Genomic DNA, 22,498 nt, shown 5'->3' on the forward strand with positions numbered 1-22,498 from the left:
CTCGATAGCATTAACACGATACGATACTATTAGGGGCCGTCCATAAATGACGTCACGCGATTTTGGACGATTTTTGACCCCCTCCCCCCCCCCTTCGTCAACCCCCCCCACCCTCGTCACACATCGTCACAAATGTCTGACCCGCCCCCCCTAGGTGCGTGACGTCATTTATGGCCGCCCCCTTAGGCAGAATTTCACGATGTGACCATTGTCGTGATAACAGTTTCGCATAAATTTGTAGTTACATTTCGCGTTTTTTATAATTAACATGAAAAATATACTGGACATTCAAGTGGAAACTCCGGGTCTTTCGGGTACCGGTGGGAACAGCCCACGTGGCTTCCCAGAAGCCCGACGTTTAAATCGTGGAAATGTTTGGTGGCCGATAAAAAAAAACAACCTTGAGATAACATGTCGCCGAATTGGTGACCGCCGGTGACTCAGTCGGGTTGCCCTGAGAATGACCGAGGGTTTGGCCAGGGTTCAGTGTCAAATTTACACCCACTGGCACAAAGCGGCGTGGTGAAGTATGGTCAAACAATCCACCATGGCCGACCAGGCGTGTGGATGCCTTCGTCCAACAGTAAATTGACAAATTTTGATTTAAAGCTTTCGTGACTGCAGGGATTCATATTCTTGGTTCTTTCGGTAAAGTCATGGAGAAGGGAAATAATAAAAATATAAAACAATACAAATTCTCACGACGTTTCGACTGCAACACAAGCAATCATCATCAGGTGTGAAATCCACAGCAAGAAAATTTAATTTTTTAAAAATAAATTGACAGTTAACGGAGAATAATAGCGAGTGAACACTGAACACGTGATGAAATAATGATGTAATCTAAATCCTGGCTGAGTCCCAAGACTCGTTTCCAGGAGGGTCCTGCTACATTGCAAACCCGGTGAACACCCCACCACACATTCACGGAGTTGGGGGGTGGGGGGCAGAGGTCGCAACCGGGTACCCGATACCCGTGCCCTACCCGATACCCGGCTACCCGTACCCGGCCAGGTACGGGTACCCATTTGCGACCCTGGTGCGGCCGGGTACGGGTACGGGTAAGGAATCAAAACCCATTTGCGACCTCTGGTGGGGGGGTAATTTACGTGAGTGCATCGCAGAACAGGACAATAGTTGAATTTTCTGTACTTGCTATTTGCTGCCAACATGGCAAAATAACCTCGTAGTAGCCTATGACACCCTGACATGCACAATAGTCACCCATCCAACAACTAACCCAGGCTCACTCCCGCACAGATAGATTCAAGAATCCATTGCTGTAGTGAAACCTCCATCTCCTGGTTGGCCCGCAGCCTGGCCCAACACTACCAGCACTGGATATTCCCAAGCAGGTGTCTCCCAATCAATCCCTAAGCAGGCGGCACTCTGGCTGGCATTGCCAATTCAACATCTTTTATCCAATCCAAAGAGGATGTGTTTTTACATCTTCTATATATATGAAAGGGAAATTTGTGAATATGTGTGTCTGTTTGAAATGTTTAGCATACTTCCCGATATGCAACAAACTTGAAATTTTGGCATGTGGGTAGCTTTCAGACTGTACACAATGCAAACAGTATAAAAATGGACTTTTGTATTTTTTGGGGGGGGGCGCAATAATGGATATATTTTGCACGGCAAGTGAGCGGTGACGTCACATTTGTGATGTCACCCGCATGCGGCAGCGTCACGCAGTGTGCCTGCTGACGTCACGCATCCCCCCCCCCCCACCCTCCGCGTAGGCCGTGTATTAATCCAAGACAAGAATCCAAGTCTCGGGCGAAGCCGGGTAGTAAAGCTTGTCTTATATATACACAGCCGATAACACTGGTCAACACACTTTTTCTGGCATAAGGTATTCCAACGGGTTTAATGTAATTTTGGGGTGCTGATTCCAAATCTGGCATCAGTTTTTGTCTATCACATCAGGTTTTTGATATATCAAATATTGCATTTTCAATAAAAACTGTAGAAGAAAAATATTAAATAAATGTGGATATCTACATAACATGATATTATAAACACACTATCCTAAAAATACAGCACCATATTTTAACACTAAAGCAGTCACTGACTCGCAACAACTTGCAATCATAAGTGACAGAGTTAATTTCGGGTAAAATCAATGAAAATGGGGTATGCCGATAGCATAAAATGAGATGTGATAGAGCAAATCTGAGATCAGATTATGAATCAGCACCCTGAAATTAGTCTAAAACAGCTGCAAAAGTCCAGGCCAGAAAAAAAAAATTTGGTTGACCAGTGTAATCGATTATCCTGTGGTCCCAGGCCGATCCGGAAAACCCACTTTAAAGGCTGTAACCAGTCCGGTGATGGGCACCGTGTGCGCGACAAAATAAAGTAGCTACGCTTGAATGCAGTGGTAGACATACATTGAGTACATTATACACTACGTACAACTTAAGCAATGAAAATACTGCACGTGCGTACATCGCACCATGCAGAATCTTCGAGACTGGAGTGGTCAGTACGGTACAGTAAATGCAGTAACTTTTTATAATAGGATATTTTTTGACGTCTACTTGTAGGTTTTTTTATGCCAATTTCACAAAGTAAAAAAATTCAAAAAACAGACCGTATGAACAACACCTAAAAAGATAATGTCATCCAAGAATGTGCAAAAAATAAGCTATTTTAAATGATTGGTGGAGTTATATCCGGCGGTTTTGGAAAATCCGCCCCCCCCCCCACCTCCGAAGCTGCCGGATAATGAATCGATGATCTCCTGCACATCTCCCCAACCACCCCGAGGGGTCACAACTGAAAGTGCAATCCCAGGGAAGAGTAAAGACATGCAAGCAGAGCCAGGGAGATTAAAATAACCCACGCCACCCCTACACCCCCCACCTCATCCCATCGCCCTTATATAATCGATGACGGCACGAGATCCCGCGTCTCGCCCCTGGCTCGTATCGCGATCGACTGGATGTTGCTCCACGCCGCAGGGCGAGCGGCCAACAACGCCACGTGTGGCCTCAGGGAAGGGTGGGGGGGGCTGCCGAAGCCTTGGAGCTGGTGATGACTCGAATTTTAAAGGGACCCCACTCCTAAATGTAATTTTTTTTGGAAACGTACGCTGCGTTGCAATGAGTCGAAAGACAATAAAACAGCGCTGTGATAAATCCCACGGTCCAATTTGGTGATCGGAGGGGCCGGAGAATCACTAATGGCTGTTACTAAAGCCCAGTTTATGTGCTGAGATTAAAGTAAAAAAAAACACACAGCTCACGTTCGTCAATAACGCTGCCTTCAAAAACCTCGAAGATTGCCTTTCCAGCTCCTGAACAAATTGCGCACGAATATAACTGCCTTCAAATGAATACGTGCAATAACGCGAACACTCAGGACACAACGCGGTGTGATTTGACGAATGCTGCTGTATGTATGTTGAGTTTGTGTTATTTGTGATGTGGAGCGGTGGTGTAGCGGTCAGCGCGCTACTCTACAACACCGGCGGCCCGAGTTCGATTCCCGCTCACGGCCAACACCAGTGACGATTATCTTAACCGGCCTGCCCTCGGTAGACTCAGCCTCAAATTGGTACCTGGTGTGGTGCGTAGACATCACTACTGGGGAGACAAAGGCGGCCGGCCGTGGTTTGTTGGCCACCCACCCCATCGCGTGCCGTGCTGGCCTTCATAGGTGGTTGCTAACAGCACGTGCCCCAACAGTCTATTGAGGCCATACGGGGGATCTTTGTCTTTGTTTTGTTATTTGTGATTGTCAACGCAGCAGCACCAAACAACAGGTGGTTCCGGCCTCAAACTCTCACCACCACTGTGGCCAGATGATAACAACCTCGCCTGGAATTCAGGTCGTGGGTTCGAACCCAACCCTGTGAACGCCTGCTGTATATTGGGAAAGCCTACGTGTTAAAGCCTACGTGTTAAACTTTATATTTGGAGTTTGCATGTTCTCTCTCTCCCCGTGTTCGCGTACATTGTTCTGCGGGTCCTCCAATTTTCGCCCCCATAATTATAAACAATGCGCGTTTCGAGTATTTGGCTGCTATACATTTCCGCTTGATAATCCACTTCGGTGCGCTACTATTTATGGCCAGGTCGCTTCGAAGAAAGAGCTGCCCTAACTCAGTGGCCTTACCTGGTAACAAAAAAAATAGTTGAGTTTTAAACTGGAGGTGTGGGGTTGATTCCAAGTATTCTCGTTTCCTCTTACGAACTCGTTCAGAACTTGGGCCAAACATTCCAATAAAACATGCTTCAAATTGCTTTAAACTATTGTCATTGTAGTGCGTATTTAATGTGGTGCTGCACTCTGATGTTGTAGGAAAAAACATTTATTAAAAAGTCTATTTGATTAAGTAGAACGTGTTGTCTATATGTATTTAAAGTTGCGCATTTTGATGTGACGTAACATTTCTCACCCCCCCCCCCTCGTCACACATCGTCACAAATGTCTGACCCCCCCCCCCCCCCCAGTGCGTGACGTCATTTATGGACGGCCCCTCTGCGCCATTGCTCTCGGCCGTTGCATTTGACTTTAAAACCGCAAATGGTATCTTGTTTGGACTTATATAGCTCCTAATTCCCTGGGCAATTTACAGCAATTATACAATTTATACGAATGATGATGGTGGTTGAGAGTGGGATTCTTATTTTAAAAAAGTGGTGGTGTCGTTAGGGGCCGTCCATAAATGACGTCACGCACCTAGGGGGGGGGGGGTCAGACATTTGTGACGATGTGTGACGAGGGGGGGGGGGGGGTTGAGAAATGTGACGTCACATCAAAATGCGCAACTTTAAATAAATATAGACAACACGTTCTACTTAATTAAATAGACTTTTTAATAAATAGTTTCTCCTACAACATTAGAGTGCAGCGCCACATTAAATACGCACTATAATGACAATAGTTTAAAGCGGTTTGCAGCATGTTTTTTTTTTGGGGAGGGCAGAGCTTTGTGACGTCATATTTGAGGGGGGGGGGGTCTGCTTTCCGTGACACCGTGTGACGAGGGGGGGGGGGGGTCAAAAATCCTCCAAAATCGCGTGACGTCATTTATGGACGGCCCCCAATGGCGATAGGAGACTAGGCGGGAAAGGTTAAGGAGGGGTTGGGGTAGCGGTAAGGGTTGGCGTAGCAGTAAGGGAAGTGATAGGGGTTGTGGTAACAGGAGAGGTAGTGCTCGGAGTAGTGACAGGGGAAGGAGTAAGCCTGGTCGTAGCAGGGAGCGGGAGCAGGGAGTAGCAGTATGGGCAGTGCTCAGAGTTGGGGTAGTGATAGGGGTTGGGGTAGTGATAGGGGTTGGGGTAGTGATAGGGTGGGTAGTGATAGGGGTTGGGGTAGTGATAGGGGTAGTGATAGGGGTAGTGATAGGGGTAGTGATAGGGGTTGGGGTAGTGATAGGGGTAGTGATAGGGGTTGGGGTAGTGATAGGGGTTGGGGTAGTGTTAGGGGTTGGGGTAGTGATCAGAGTTGGGGTAGTGATAGGGGTAATGGTAGTGATAGGGGTTGGGGGTAGTGATAGGGGTTGGGGTAGTGATAGGGGTTGGGGTAGTGATAGGGGTTGGGGTAGTGATAGGGGTAATGGTAGTGATAGGGGTTGGGGTAGTGATAGGGGTTGGGGTAGTGATAGGGGTTGGGGTAGTGATAGGGGTTGGGGTAGTGATAGGGGTTGGGGTAGTGATAGGGGTTGGGGTAGTGATAGGGGTTGGGGTAGTGGTAGGGGTTGGGGTAGTGATAGGGGTTGGGGTAGTGATAGGGGTTGAGGTAGTGATAGGGGTTGAGGTAGTGATAGGGGTTGGGGTAGTGATAGGGGTTGAGGTAGGGATAGGGGTTGGGGTAGTGATAGGGGTTGGGGTAGTGGTAGGGGTTGGGGTAGTGATAGGGGTTGGGGTAGTGATAGGGGTTGGGGTAGTGATAGGGGTTGGGGTAGTGATAGGGGTTGGGGTAGTGGTAGGGGTTGGGGGTAGTGATAGGGGTTGGGGTAGTGATAGGGGTTGGGGTAGTGATAGGGGTTGGGGTAGTGATAGGGGTTGGGGTAGTGATAGGGGTTGGGGTAGTGGTAGGGGTTGGGGTAGTGATAGGGGTTGGGGTAGTGATAGGGGTTGAGGTAGGGATAGGGGTTGGGGTAGTGATAGGGGTTGGGGTAGTGATAGGGGTTGGGGTAGTGGTAGGGGTTGGGGTAGTGGTAGGGGTTGGGGTAGTGGTAGGGGTTGGGGTAGGGGTTGGGGTAGTGGTAGGGGTTGGGGTAGTGATAGGGGTAGTGATAGGAGTTGGGGTAGTGATAGGGGTTGGGGTAGGGGTTGGGGTAGTGATAGGGGTAGTGATAGGGGTTGGGGTAGTGATAGGGGTTGGGGTAGTGATAGGGGTAGTGATAGGGGTTGGGGTAGTGATAGGGGTTGGGGTAGTGATAGGGTTGGGGTAGTGATAGGGGTTGGGGTAGTGATAGGGGTTGGGGTAGTGATAGGGGTTGAGGTAGTGATATGGGTTGGGGTAGTGATAGGGGTTGGGGTAGTGATAGGGGTTGGGGTAGTGATAGGGGTTGTGATAGGGGTAGTGATAGGGGTTTTGATAGGGGTTATGGTAGTGATAAGGGTAGTGATAGGGGTTGGGGTAGTGATAGGGGTAGTGATAGGGGTAGTGATAGGGGTTGTTATAGGGGTTGGGGTAGTGATAGGGGTAGTGATAGGGGTAGTGATAGGGGTTATGGTAGTGATAAGGGTAGTGATAGGGGTAGTGATAGGGGTAGTGATAGGGGTAGTGATAAGGGTAGTGATAGGGGTAGTGATAGGGGTTGTTATAGGGGTTGGGGTAGTGATAGGGGTAGTGATAGGGGTAGTGATAGGGGTAGTGATAGGGGTTGTTATAGGGGTTGGGGTAGTGATAGGGGTTGGGGTAGTGATAGGGGTAGTGATAGGGGTAGTGATAGGGGTAGTGATAGGGGTTGGGGTAGTGATAGGGGTAGTGATAGGGGTAGTGATAGGGGTAGTGATAGGGGTAGTGATAGGGGTTGTTATAGGGCTAGTGATAGGGGTTGGGGTAGTGATAGGGGTTGGGGTAGTGATAGGGGTAGTGATAGGGGTAGTGATAGGGGTTGTTATAGGGGTTGGGGTAGTGATAGGGGTAGTGATAGGGGTAGTGATAGGGGTTGTTATAGGGGTTGGGGTAGTGATAGGGGTTGGGGTAGTGATAGGGGTAGTGATAGGGGTAGTGATAGGGGTAGTGATAGGGGTTGGGGTAGTGATAGGGGTAGTGATAGGGGTAGTGATAGGGGTAGTGATAGGGGTAGTTATAGGGGTTGTTATAGGGGTTGGGGTAGTGATAGGAGTTGGAATAAGCTTGGTCCTGGCTGGGGGACAGGCATCATAACCAGATTATTTTGGAAAAATCAGCTGTGAATAGATCTACCAAGAGCTCTAGATTATCCAGGAAACCATCACCGAGTCTCAAGTCGCCTTTTCAGTCAGGTCCTGCCACGTTTTCATAAAGTGTGATGTTGCAATGTGAAATCCCAATCAAGTATGTTTAGCTATTGGAGGATGAATCTGTAGAACCCAGAGAAAACCCACACAGAGCAGGGGGAGAGAGAATATAAACTCCCCTCCACATTTAGAATCAACATCACGAGTTTTAGAGTTATTTGAATGCTAGATATGTCCACGTGATAAGCCACTTCCTTGAGCTGTAGTTTCTAATAGCCCGGTCGCTTCTGAAAAATATCTTCATAGCTCAGTGGGCACCCGAGTTGGGAATCAAACCCAGGCTCTGCCTGCTGCGAGGCACGAGTGTTACCACTGGTGCTGCCACCCTTCCGAGTCTCAAAACTCCTTCTCAGGAGGGTACTGTTCAGGTTGTCTGGCCAACACAAACCACCATCACCACCACAGTAATCTGAAAATCAAACGCAAACCATAATTAACTAAACAAAAATTAATTTATTACAAATCATTCCCCATCACACATCCCAATGAATATGAAAACAATAAAATGCAATGCATTATGGTCTATGATTCAGTGCATGGTTCAGACTCGGCCTTTGGGGGGGGGGGGCGATGGGGGAGTAGTGGCCGCCCAAGTCGCAACAAACGCGGGTGGTGCTGCCGTATAAATCCGCGAGCGCCGGAGAGCGTTTAAAGCTCACGCCCCACATTTACCGATGCCGCCCTACGACGCACTCCCAACAGGCCACACTTAAACTCGAGCGGGGCCCTAACGCCTTGCTCGGCATCCTCCAAAGGCGCTGCGAGGTTGCCTCGAAAGTAAGGATGACCGGCGTAAGACGCAACAACCACTCGTAGTAGTAGTACAAGGCACGCCTATCCACAGCCCACAATAACCCTATGCTATCGTGCCCTCTTTTCCTATAATCCTATGAGGACAAAATTAGGCGAGATGGCTGCGGTATGCCACAAAATCATTCCCCCCGCGTTAGCGATTCCAGAATGTTCCGGCTGAATCTAAGCACTGATCATGAGTTCGTCTGGTGGACAGAACACGATGACAACAACCGTCAGGATTGTTACCATCGGTTTGCTTTCGAGGCCTGATACATTTTCCATTCACCCACTGACAGGGTCGCCCAGAGGTTTCTGGAGGCACACGACCGGCAGAATCTCGCCACCGTGTGCGTCACGGGGACGAGATGTTAGCTACCTCGCCTGGTATACAGCAGGCCCTGGGTTTGATTCCGACCCTGACGCCTGCTGTATATATATTTCCTTGAGTTTGAACGGCTCTCTCTCTCTTCCCGTGGTCGCGTGGATTTTTCTCCGGGACCTCCGATTTTGCCCTCCACATTTAGAGTCAACATCACGCGTTTAGAGTATTTGGCTGCTATAAATTTCCAAGTGATAAGCCACTTCTTTGAGCTATAATTTGTGATAGCCAGTTCGCTTCTGAAAAAGAACTATATGGCGCAGCGGGGCCTTACCTGGTAAAATAAAAATAATTGAGTTTTTAATGAAAAAAAAAGTTTCATTTAGTTAATAGAATGCCACGTGGAGGCCCTATTATCCTTAGCGACAATAAAGCTGGTCCATTGAAAGGTCTTCGTTTTGTGTGAGACGCGGGAAATAGACTGTCCCCTATTCCTTCTAGATTTGAAGCTTTCGTGACTGCAAGGATTCATAGTCTTAGGTTTTTTCGGTAAAGTCACGTAGGTAAAAAATTAAAATTAATAAAAGTAAAATAAAAAATTAAATAAAAATCACGACGTTTCGGAGGCAATACAAGCTTCCGTCTTCAGGTGGAACCGTCACAGCACAATAGCTGTACTTTTATTAATTACAATTTTTTACCTACGTGACTTTACCGAAAAAACCTAAGAATATGTCCCCTAATGCCCCCTCGACCTCTGGGTGTCCCTGTCCACTTTAGCCGAGCCTGCCATGGTGGCATAGCGTGATAACAGCATACACGGTATCATTATATTATATAGTATCATAAAAAAATGGCACAACCCGGAATAATTGCAGCACATTGCTCCGAGCGTCTATTCTTTCGGAGTATTAAACACACCAGATACAGCAACCACTCAAGGTGGATTTATCCTTGCGGATTCCGATGTGGCATAAGACCAAGCTAAAACAACATTAATAACCCTGCACGCTATATACAATGCTTTAGCAAAAAAGAAACCCACACATTTCTCACAATTACATATACAGTATCATGTTTCGTTATTATTTTTGTTGCTTTAAATCGTAACCATTTCATATTTTAATAAAAAAAAGTATTACTTTGTGGTCAGTGACGATGTCTTCTGTAGTATTGCACAACACACAATGCCCACAGACTCAAATCCGACTGTCCACATTGCTAACAGAGATGGACGAAGTATTTTGAAATTACAGACGACTGGGGGGGAAATGTAATTTAAATACACACACCGACTGCTGCGATCTCCGTCGTTCAACAAACGGTGGTTGAAATTGAACTTCATCTGAATATATAGAGGACTGCAGAACTTGGGGCAATTGTTGGTAGCGGCGGCTGCCTTACGGTTTGTCCAATGGGCTTCATCGGCGACTGACATCGGTTTTTGTAAATGACGAATCTAAAATGCACGTGCTAATTCGAACATTGCATGGAATTTTGCAAGCAGCCGGCGTCTCTGCCGTGACACCAGCAACCACGCGCGCGAATTTGAGCGACGCACGAGGCATCCGAGTTGTCGATTTGCGAACGCGTTCAAATGTGGGCTCGGAGGGTCTGCGACAAGGGGGCAGGTGAGTTTGATGACGACTCTGCCGGAGACGACAGCTTTAAATATATCTCTCTACAACATCCTAAATCGTCGTCGCCGTCGCCCCGGTAGAAATAAAACTAGGACGAGCAACCCGCGACAATTCGCTGGTTAGGCCGAAACTAACAAATAAAAACAATTACATTCCACACCGTAGCCTCTTCCTTAGAAAAGTAAAAAAAAATGTTTTAATGGATAACCGTTTTTTTGTTACTGAATTAAAATCTCATGAATGCGAATGCATTTTTTTTTTAAGAAATAAATGTAAATCTTTTATGATGAAAAAAAGTAATAGGCTTCACCCTCTCGGGCAAATAAAGTAAGGGTCCCATCGATGTCATTCTTTACATATAAAAAAACAAACCAATCTCAACATTGTTAAATCCATAATTGGGTTTGGAGAAACGTTTAACATCGATCGTGTGGATATGTTTAGAAAATAGACTTTCCGTTTTCTCCGGATTATAAGACACACTCCAGAAAGTCAGACGGATAACCAAACACAACTAGCGGATTACAAGACGCACCCCCCCATTCTCCCCCACCCTAAATTTTGTTACATTTTTTAAAGAGGGCAGAAGGGCGGGGTGATAAAGTGCGTCTAATATTCTAGAGAATACGGTCACCCGAAAATGGACATCGCCACGGCTTCTACAGGATTTCAAATGGTCCACCTGTGTTTTTCCCCGTGAGAGAAAAACCCACCTATGACATATTTCTATTGTGATGTTACGCAGTATCTGCGACTCTAAAAGAACGTTAAATTACACGCATTTCGCAGGCACCTTAGAACACACGGGTCGAGCATCAAACACCGTGTCTCTTAACACACAAATGGATCCTCATCCAAAAGACATAACTCTGATAATGTGCACTGTCCTTGAAGTTGATTGGTCCACACCCGAGACAGCTTTCCTTAGAGCCTAGTCTCACATGGGTTGGACCAGATGACGCCAAAAGGCGCACAACTCAAAGACAATGCACCATCAGAGTATGAGAGCTCGGGGCAAGCATCTACACTATGGGAACCTCATTTGCCAGTAAAAATATGATAATTGGTTTTTTACCCTTCTATCTGGCCACAAAAAAAGGTGTCAGTTTTGTTGCCAGATAGAAGGGTTCCCATAGTGGATCCTCATCCACCCTACCGCACACAGACGCAGCGACAAACGTGGAACAGTGTTACCCCCCACCACCCCCCCCGATACTTCACGCAAACACGTGGCGGACGGGAGACCACTGCTGAGTCCCACCCACGTGGCCACGTGTCTCTGCAGCGTAGTTTGTTTAGTTTGTTGTCCTTCCCCCGCGCCTCCGACTGGCACGGTTGGCTACGTACGGTGCGAAAGAAGTTCGACACACGTACATGCGTGAGCCGTCCACCTCAAGCGCAACATTAATGGGGCCCATCTTCTTGGTTCTTTCGGTAGTCACGTAGAAGGGAAGTAATAAAATAATAAAAATAAAACATAATAAAGTAATATATTATTTTATTGTTTTATTTTTATTATTATAATATTATTATAATATTGTTTTATTTTTATTATTTTATTACTTCCCGTCTACGTGACTTTACCGAAAGAACCAAGAAGATGAATCCCTGCAGTCACGAAAGCTTTAAATCGAAAATTAATGGGGCCTTCAATAAACACACTTTTATTTTTTTGCGACCGGTGCCTTCTCGACTTTGGGCATGAATTGTCCAAATGCGTCGGACGTACCACAGAGTCCACGAGTCGTCCGTAGCGGCCGAGACCGTGTCAGCTTATTGGTTTTCAATGCCTTGATGTTGCCAATAACGGGTTAATGAAGCGATAACCGTCTGAAATGAATGGGGTTTGTGTCAGATAATTCACTCTTCATTAGCCAGGAAAATAAAAAAAATTAAAAGGGTTTGCCACCTGAGATGGTGAATTTTCTACGTAGCTATTTCACGGCCAATAGTATTCGTAATTTTGCTGTCAGGTCGTGTGAACACGTGTCTCGAGATCCGAGCTCGTGTTAACAAACCTGTCGATGATGGAAGCAATGTCCATCGAATACGCCGTAACGATTTCATTGTTGTGAGATTACTCGGCAACAACAACAACAAACAAAACCACGGGTCATGTAAATTTGGCACATTTCATTTAGGTGACGCTTTTTATTCACTGGCGCTGGTTGGGTGGAGGAGGGTTTGACAACACACAATTGGGGCGATGACCTCGTGCCCTCGAGTCACGAAAAATGTGGCGAGGAGGGTTGAACAGGTGAAGCCCGTGCCATTACGACGCTTCGGGCAAAGTTTACATGTTGGCGTTTTGCGTCGTAGATCGATTGGCCCATCGATAGTGGCGTTGGCACGTCCTGATAAGACGCAACAGCTGGGCAAACAGGGTCAGGGGTTAGCCAGCACGTGTATATATATGTATATGGCCATTTGACATCTTTAAATGGCTCACCTCGGAGCAATTAGACTTCTAAAATTAATGAAATCGGCGGAAAAATATCAAGTCAACTGAGGCACGGACAACCGCAATCGGATTACAGGCCACAGCTTGTCGCAAATTAGTGACCGAGGATCGATAATCCCACATAACGTCGTTTCTCAAATAGGTCGTCACTTCATTGTTAAAACCGCTACCTGATTAGCGTCACGGACAGCATCATCGTCCCGTCCCCTCTCGTTATCCGTCGCCTCTCAGCCGTCGCCACCACCTACTTACCCTGTAAATCGCCTTGATTGACGTCGCTTTGATTGACGCCGTTTCGATATCCGTCGTCGGGACCTTTTAGGAACGCATCCCCGACGTAAACCGGCGTGTTTTACGTCACCCCCCCTCCCCCCCGCTGTAACGATTCGATGCGTTGCCGCAAAAAACCGTGGTCACGATTCAAATCAGGAATCGATTCTTTCCACACGAGAAGCCACTTCTGGTCCAACACCATGTGAGACTAGGCTCTAAGAAAAGCTGTCTCGGGTGTGGACCAATCAATTTCAAGCACAGTGCATGCATTATCAGAGTTGTGTTTTTTGTTTGCATTCCGACCGCAGGTGTTGTGGTCAATGCAAACATGACTCCTTGTCAAAAAAAGGTGTCAGTTGTGTTGCCAGATAAAAGGGTAAAACACCAAAGATCATATTTTGCTACTGGCAAAGGAGGTTCCAATGGTGTAAAAGTCACTTCTTGTTTGAGCTATCATTCGTGATGGACAGATCGCTTCTGAAAAATAAGCTCATAGCTCAGTGGGCTATATCAGTTAAAATAAAAATAATTTAGTTTTATTTTGTATATTTTTCGTGTGACTTTCTGACCCCCGTGCCCCGACTGGACATCTGTGAAGAAGAGCTTCATAGCTCATCGGATTCCTCCTCCAGCTATAAATAAATATTCTGACTCTGCTGCAGTGGTCGCGTGTTAACCCGCTCCCACACAACAACGGGACGGGGACCGGTGCCCTACCCGCCGATCTGCGTGAACGTTTCACGCGTGCAGAGCAGGCGTCGCGAGATGAAACGTCGATGGATCCAACGGTCGGGGAGACGTTGGACTTCCTCTCGTCTCGCCGTGTGCGGGAAAGGAACGCGCGGTGAGTCGCAAGCTTGCGGTGATGGCCCCTCAAGCCACCGCAGCCCCGAGTGGCAGATACACACGCGATGTGACAATTACGCAAATAGGTCATTTGTATATTTGTATTTTTAAATATACTGGGGCTGTGGTGGGTTTGAGGGTTTCTGAAGGCGGGTCGATCAAACGTGAGTCCAGACTAACGTTTGGGTTGCGATAGTTCAACGTTTCGCAGCCACGGACGAAGGCATTGTCGCGTGTTTACATCTGATGTTTCTTAAACGAGACGTTGTCCGTTACCACATTTGTTCCTCGTTTGTACGCTTAGTTTGTTGCTGTTAAAGTGTATCCTGTTGAACCAGAGACCGGGACAGGAGTCTCATTTGCAAAAGCAATTGGGTTGCCAACTCTGACCGAAGCCATCGCTGGAGGTCTCATTTTTCTACAATTAATTTATTTTCTTTTTAAAAAAATCTCTTATTACACTAATTTCAGGGTGCTGATTCCAAATTTGATCTCAGATTTGCTATATCACATCTCATTTTATGCAATCGGCATACCCCATTTTCATTGATTTGACCCGAAATGAACTCTGTCACTTATGATTGCAAGTTGTTGCGAGTCAGTGACTGCTTTAGTGTTAAAATATGGTGCTGTATTTTTAGGATAGTGTGTTTATAATATCATTTTATGTAGATATCCACATTTATTTAATATTTTTCTTCTGCAGTTTTTATTGAAAATGCAATATTTGATATCTCAAAAACTTGATGTGATAGACAAAAACTGATGCCAGATTTGGAATCATCACCCCAAAATTACATTAAAACCGTTGTAATACCTTATGCCAGAAAAAGCGTGTTGACCAGTGTTATTCTTAAAATATCCCGCATTGATTTCAATCGTCATCGGGGGGGTGGGGGGTGGGGGGGAGGAGATCAATACAGATAATTACTGATAATCTGGTAAGAGACTCCACCGGACAATCTGGGAGAGTTGGTAACCCATGAGTCACCAGCGGGTATTAGTCTGCCACTCACTGTGGTAAATTAAACGTGCGTACGCGTGTGTGCGTGTTGAACTTCTTTTACACCATACATCACCAACCATGGCCACTGGAGGTAAATGCGGGTCACATAGCGGGGGTTTTACTCGGACGAAGGAAACTGCGCGGCAAGCACCACAATCAGTGCGCCGCGGGTGACGTCAGCCGGCATGGAATTTACCCCGCGGGTTTAAATTTGGTAGTCGGAGGGTCCTGACTCGGCAACCGGATGGGCACGGGTTCAAATCCCGGCGAAGGACTGACTCGGCTCATGACGGTCGAACGTGGGTTAAATCAAAAGCCTCTTCCGTCGGTCATCGGGGATTAACGCTGGACACAACGGAGTCGATCGGCGTTGATCCAAACCGGCAGCTCCGTGAGGGCTTGAGGATTTCGTCGAGGCTACAAGTGGCTTGGCTTGGAAGAAGATCACTTGGAGGCTTCGAGGTGAGGAGTCGGAAACAGCGTTCCCGGGGGGGAGAAATTCTTGGGATGAGAGGCTTCCCGCGAGGAGTGCGAAGAGGTCGACAGGTCGACGGAACGTTGGGGGAGGAAACCTGCGAAGGAAACTTCATGGGACGGGTTTAAGATGGTTCTCGGGAGACGATTTGAAGAGAAGCAGCGCGGAGAAACAACTCAGTTAGAAGGTCAAGGCGTCTAACCGCTGGCCAGGACCCAGCTTCTTCAGGGAAGAAGAAAAAATAATAATCACATGGTCCAATCAGAAGCCGTCTCACAGATCTTCGGGGCGACGTTGATGGGGGGGAAAAAAAAAGACGACGCAGAGAGTGGGGAGGACGGGGGGGCAGGGGTGGCGCCGGGTGCTGAGGATGACGGACTGGGAAGGGTGGCCGAGCGAGGCGGGGCAGGGCGGCGCCGGCGCTAGCAGCTGGCGTAGCGGTCGCTCCACGTGGTGACCCAGTGGCGCGCCCGCGGGCCCCGCCGCGGCGCCGGCCTGTCGGGCCGGGAGACTCCTCGCTGGCGCTCCTCCTTGCGGATGCGCACCGCCTGGTACTTGGGGACGTGCGCGTAGGGGGACGGGCGCTTGAAGAAGCCGCACTGCGATCGGGGTGGGGGGCAAGCGGGGGGGGGGGGGCGGTACGGGCAAGGTGAGACGTGACATCGCCATTGTCTTAACAACAACAATAACACCATTGGTACCTCATTTGGCAGTAAAAAATATGATAATTGGTTTTTGACCCTTTTATCTGGCAACAAAACTGACACCAAGGACAGTGCATACATTATCAGAGTTGTGTTTTTTGTTTGCATTATGGCTGCAGGTATTGTGGTCTATGCAAACATGACTCCTCGTATAAAAGGTGTCAGTTTTGTTGCCAGATAAAAGGGTAAAAAAACAATTATCAACAACAATAACAGTGCGTCACCGCCGCACAGTATTAGCTCGCTCTCGAAGACAGCACCACCACCACCACAACAACACCCCAGCTTCATTAAGCTCGGCTCTGCCGCCTGTTGTCCGGCACGATGTCCGACGTTTCGTGCCACGTGCTGGAAGCTCCTTTGGTTAACCGGGAAGAAAACATTCGGTTTCCGCCTGGAGCGGTATGAGCGAGATTAGCGTGACCGTGGCACAGCGAGCGGCCCATCATCCCTTCCTCCGGAGTCGACAAAACAGGTACCACTTTGTGGGGAAGTCAGCAGCAGTTGTCTTGTGAATTAAACGATAAACATTTTATTTTATTTTACCAGGTAAGGCCTCGCTGAGCTGCATAGCTCTTTTTCAGAAGTGAAATGGCCACAATTTACGGCTCATCGAAGTGGCTTATCGTGTGGAAATATAGAGCAGCTAAATCCGCTCGACATATGATTTTAAATGTGGTGGGGAAACACCGGAGGACCCGGAAAAAAAAATCACTGCAACATCGGGGAGAACGTGAAAACTCCAAATATACAGGCAGACTGGCCCCTGCCATGGGAATGTGGAATTTCCATCCACTGGCTCATTTGCGCGGGAAATCATTTGACAACCGGGACGAAGAGATTTAAAAATATGTATGCTGAACTTCTTTTGCACCGTACGTAGTCAACCGTGCTAATCGGAGGCAATGGCGGAGCCAGGATTTTCAGGTCGGGGGGGCAATGAAAAATGATAATTGTTAGTAAGGAGTTGTTAGTAAGTAAGGAGTTGTTAGTAAATAAGGACTTGTCCCTTGCTTTTCATTCGACGCGTGTGTGGCGATGTCGCAGCCATCGATCAAGGGTCTAATTCGAATCGTGTGTGATCGGCATCGCGCTCGCTGAAGGTGTTTGCCTTCAGGGAAGTCGTGTGCTGTATACACAACTGCGCACAATTATGTGAGTCGCTTATAACTGCTTTTGCCATTACTTATTGGCAATTATGGACTCAGACTATTGTCCTATCATCTCATAGAGTCTCTGGCACGTAATAATATACTACACAGTGAAAGTGGGGGTCGCAAAATGCCGATTTATTACTAATAAACCCCAATGATCCGATCAAAATTAGGGATTTCGATCGGATCATTGGGGGGGCACGTGCCACCCCACCCCCCCCCCCTCTGGAGGTGCGGGGGGAAGGACAACAAACTAAACACAAAAAGCTGTTCTAAAGAAATGAGCCTTCAATCGAGATTTAAAAGTGCATCGATCAAGTGGCTTCCGAATAACAATAAAATAATTTGAGCGTGCGGTCTGCTAAGTGGCGGTGAGGACACGGGCGAGCGACCTGCAGAATCACCGCCACCCCCCTCCTAGACCACGAGATCAACTCAAGGGGGCAATCGACCGATTAGGGGGTGCCGCGTTGGAGAGATGTTAACTCCCTCGCCTGGTATACAGGAGGTCGTGGGTTCGATCCTGACCATTGACCCCTGATGCTTGTTGTATATTTTTGAGTTTGCGTGTCTCTCTCTCTCCCTCCCTGTGGTCGCGTGGATTTTTCTCCGGATCCTCCCGTTTTTCCCTCTACATTTGTAATCGACATCACGCGTTTTAGATTGTTTGGCTGCTATAAATTTCCACGTGATAAGCCACTTCATTGAGCTATCATTTCGAACCAAGACGGCCACCACGTCGCGCGCTTTTGGATGCGCTTCTGCGGCCGTCTGGAACACTCTCCCGATATTAGGAAGCCACTGGTAGCTATGTGCTTTTAAATCATCTACAACGAAAACTTCTTTCTTTAGAACTGCTTTTTGTGTTTAGTTTGTTGTCCTTGTGTTGGCTACGTACGGTGTGAAAGAAGTTCAGCATATATTCTGAAAAATATCTATACAGCTCAGCGGGCCTTATACCCTGGTAAAATAAAAAAAAGTGTAAAATGTATTTCCTTTAGGACCGTTACTCTGCAGCATATCCGCGGTGCACTGTTGGCTCCTGGAGCGACCGCAGTTGGCTCCACGTGAGCTCATCTAGCGGTTCGTGCCTTTGGACCCCGCAGCCGCGAGTGTGCGCAGAATGCCCCCAGGGCTTTGCGCTACCACGAGTGTGACTGGATGCCCTCAGGGCTCTGCGCTACCGCGAGTGTGTGTGGATGCCCCCAGGGCTGATCGAAACGGGCATTGGAGGTGACACCCAAAGGTCGACCACCATCGGGAAAGGGAAGACCAAAAGCCAGATGCTGGTGGCAATGACGATGATGATGATGTACCACTGGCTGCGCAGGAAACGGACGTCTTAAATTTGGATCTCCGTGGCGGCGAGGCTGTAAGAGTTGACCTGAGATGGCAGGGATGACTGTGATGGATGGGATACGGTGGATGGGTGCGGTGCGATCAACAGTATTGACCTCTTGCGTGCGGTGTGAGGCGACGTGTGGTCTCGTGAGACATCCACTCGCAACCGAGTTGGAGGTCGATTTCGTAAACGAGACCACGTAACCTAATCCTCCAATCCCTCCACCGATGCCTAGTCGCCTCTCATATCACTCTACCCCCACCACGCACTCTCCTGCCGCTGCCATCTCATCTCACTCTACTCCCCTCCACGCACTCTCCTGCCTCTCCACTCTCATCTCACTCTACTCCCCTCCACACACTCTCCTACCTCTTCCCTCTCATCTCACTCTACTCCCCTCCACGCTCTCTCCTGCCTCTTCCCTCTCATCTCATTCTACTCCCCTCCACGCACTCTCCTACCTCTCCACTCACTCTACTCCCCTCCACGCACTCTCCTGCCTCTTCCCTCTCATCTCACTTACTCCCCTCCACGCACTCTCCTACCTCTCCACTCACTCTACTCCCCTCCACGCACTCTCCTGCCTCTCCCCTCTCATCTGACTCTACTCCCCTCCACGTACTCTCCTGCCTCTACCCTCTCATCTCACTCTACTCCCCTCCACGCACTCTCCTGCCTCTCCCCTCTCATCTCACTCTACTCCCCTCCACGCTCTCTCCTGCCTCTCCCCTCTCATCTCACTCTACTCCCCTCCACGCACTCTCCTGCTTCTCCCCTCTCATCTCACTCTACCCTCTCCACGCACTCTCCTACCTCTTCCATCTCTCACTCTACCCCCTCCACGCACTCTCCTACCTCTCCCTTCTCATCTCACTCTACTCCCCTCCACGCACTCTCCTGCCTCTACCCTCTCATCTCACTCTACTCCCCTCCACGCACTCTCCTGCCTCTCCCCTCTCATCTCACTCTACTCCCCTCCACGCACTCTCCTACCTCTCCCCTCTCATCTCAATCTATTCCCCTCCACGCACTTTCCTGCCTCTCCCTTCTCATCTCATTCTACTCCCCTCCACGCACTCTCCTGCCTCTCCACTCACTCTACTCCCCTCCACGCACTCTCCTGCCTCTTCCCTCTCATCTCACTCTACTCCCCTCCACGTACTCTCATGCCTCTACCCTCTCATCTCACTCTACTCCCCTCCACGCTCTCTCCTGCCTCTCCCCTCTCATTTCACTCTACTCCCCTCCATACTCTCTCCTGTCTCTCCCTTCTCGTCTCATTCTACTCCCCTCCACGCACTCTCCTGCCTCTCCCCTCTCACGCATCCACGAGCGCTCCGAATGACGCGTGCATCTCCCCCGCGCAATGCAATCGAGTCGCCACCTCCTTTCTCCTTCTCGCTCACTCGCTCACTATCTCTCTCACTCGCTCGCTCTCTCAATCGCTCGCTCTCTCAATCGCTCGCTCTCTCAATCGCTCGTTCGCTCGCTCGCTCACGCGCGGGCCGACGGGCGAGCGAACACGTGCCAACGGACAACAAATGAACGGGCAAGACGTCGAGCAAAAAAAGGTCAAACAAAACGAAATAAAAGGCAAACGAACAGGGAAATGAAATGCAGGATGATGTGGAGTTACCGAGATGTTGGGGGGGAGGGAGTGAGGGGGGCCAGGGTGGGGGGGCTAAATGTCCTCCTCCGCCGTGAGCCTGTTGGTCTCCGAGGGCTGCGCGCCGATCTTCGCCTTGTGCAGCTTGGCCTCATAGCGCATCTCCTTGCTCGTCCGCTTGAAGAATCCACACTGCGTGCGTGTGCGTGCGTTTATGTATTTGTGAATGTGTTGGTGTGTGCGTGCAGGTATGCGTGCGTGCGTACGTGCGTGTGTGGGTGCGTGCGTGCGTGAGAACCGACGAATGCGTGTGTGTGTGTACGTTGTTTATGTGTGTGCACGTGCGTGCGCGCGTGTGAGAGCAAACGTGTGTGTGTGCGTGTGTATGCGAGTGAATGAAGATGTGTGTGCGATTGAATGTGGGTGTGTGAATGTGTGTGCGCGCGAGTGAATGTGTGTGTGCGAGTGAAGGTGTGTGTGTGAATGTGTGCGCGAGTGAATGTGTGTGTGCGGGTGAATCGAGTGAATGTGTGTGTGCGAGTGAATGTGTGTAAATCGAGTGAATGTGTGTGTGTGCGCGAGTGAATGTGTGTGCGCGAGTGAATGTGTGTGTGCGTGTGAATGTGTGTGTGCGAGTGAATCGAGTGAATGTGTGTGTGCGTTTGAGTGAATGTGTGTGTGCGTGTGTGTGTGTGTGTGCGAGCGCGCGCGCGTGTATTAGGAGGCGATGGGTGTTAGTGAATGGCAGCGAGGGGGTGGCGATGGGATTCACGCACGCGTACAAATACAGAAACGAACAAAAAAAACACAAATTAAAATGAATTAAACAATAATGGTAATGGCGTACGTACAGACGCGCTCACAGACAAAGACTCCACACCACGTGTCGGACACCGCCGTCAAACACAGCAACGTGCAGTCGCACGCAACAATAATGAACGCCGCTGATGTACTCGCGGTAAACAATGTGTTTCGTTCTCGCCGAATGCATTGTCTCTATACATGCTGCAGCATCTTTACCTGTGTGTGTGCGTGTGTTGTGGGGAGCGGTAGTGTAGCGGTTAGCACGCTGCGCTATGAACCCGGCGACCCGGGTTCGATTCCGCTCACGGCTAACACCAGTGACGATTATCTGAACCGGTCCAAGGCCTCCTCTAGGTCGACTCAGCCTCAAATGAGTACCTGGTGCGGTGTGTAAACATCGCCACTGGGGAGACAAAGGCGGTTGGGCGTGGTGCTGGCCACCCACCCCCTCGTGTACCGTTCTGGCCTTCATAGGTGCTCGCTAACAGCACTTGCTCCGACAGTCTGTTGAGGCTATACGGGAGATCTTTGTCTTTGTATTGTGTGTGTACATGGGGAGCGGTGGTGCAGTGGTGAGTGACAAAGATTTGAACCGGTCCAAGGCCTCCTCTAGGTGGACCCGGCCTCAAACGAGTACCTGGTGCGGTGTGTAAATATCAGCACTGGGGAGACAAAGGCGGCCGGGCATCGTTCTGGCCACACCTACCACCTGGGGCTGCTCGCAATCGGAAACGATGCGAGTTCAAATCCTGATCGGGGGGAGGTTGGTTCAGCCCATCATCCCTCAGGGGCCTATACATTTCGTACCACTTTGTGGGGAAGTCAGCGGTGGTTTTTCCTACAGATAGACTTGTCCCCGCCACAGTAATGCATAATTTCCACTGGGGGCTAAGTCAGGACCGTAAGCTCGATCAGGACGTTGATCGGCCGACGCCTCGACACTCAATCGAGCGATCGAACCGCTCCTGACTCGGGAGAAGACTTACGAACTAAATTTTATTTTGCCAGGTAAGGCCCCGCCGACTTGGATATCACAAATGACAGCTCAACGAAGTGGCTCAGCACCATCATCATCACGTGGAAATTTACAAGCGGCCAAACACTCTGAAACGCGCGACATTGATTCGAAATGTGGAGAGAAAAAAGCGGAGGACCCGGAAAAAAATCAATGCGACCACGTGGAGAGAGAGACACGCGGACCAGGGTCGGGATCGAACCCACGACCTCCTGTATACCAGGCGAGGTAGTTAACATCTCTCCACCACGGCGCCCGCTAATCGATCGATTTCCCCCTTGAGTGGACCTCGTGGTCTAGGAGGGGGGTGGCAGTGAACCTGCAGGTCGCTCGCCCGTGTCCTCACCGCCACTTAACAAGACCGCACGCTCCATTTCTTTCAATCTTGACTTTGAGCTTTCGTGACTGCAGGGATTCATATTCTTTGGGTCATTCGGCAAAGTCACGTGGATAGGTTCAAAGAAAATAACAAAAAATAAAAAAAACGACGACGTTTCGATCGCATCACAAGCGTTCGTCGTCCTCCTGATGCTCTTCCTGATGACGAGCGCTTGTGTTGCGATCGAAACGTCGTCGGTTTTGTCATTTC

General features: G+C 49.0%; 1 protein-coding gene across 2 annotated transcripts in view; it reads right to left on the reverse strand.

The window, feature by feature from the left end:
* Window positions 1–7,919: 7,919 nt before the first annotated feature.
* LOC133358309 (integrin alpha-6-like) overlaps window positions 7,920–22,498 on the reverse strand; it is a 93,600-nt gene continuing 79,021 nt past the window's right edge. For both annotated transcript variants that reach the window (XM_061576565.1, XM_061576564.1), the window contains exons 25-26: window positions 20,121–20,282; window positions 7,920–15,883 (exon numbers count right to left, since the gene is read on the reverse strand). In XM_061576565.1, the coding sequence (XP_061432549.1) occupies window positions 20,166–20,282 (117 nt within the window). In that variant the 3' untranslated portion in view covers window positions 7,920–15,883; window positions 20,121–20,165. The remainder of the gene's footprint in view (window positions 15,884–20,120; window positions 20,283–22,498) is intronic.

The sequence above is a fragment of the Lethenteron reissneri genome, chromosome 61, assembly GCF_015708825.2.
Source record: "Lethenteron reissneri isolate LAM-NWPU_2019-01 chromosome 61, ASM1570882v1, whole genome shotgun sequence".
NCBI classification, from domain to species: domain Eukaryota; kingdom Metazoa; phylum Chordata; class Hyperoartia; order Petromyzontiformes; family Petromyzontidae; genus Lethenteron; species Lethenteron reissneri.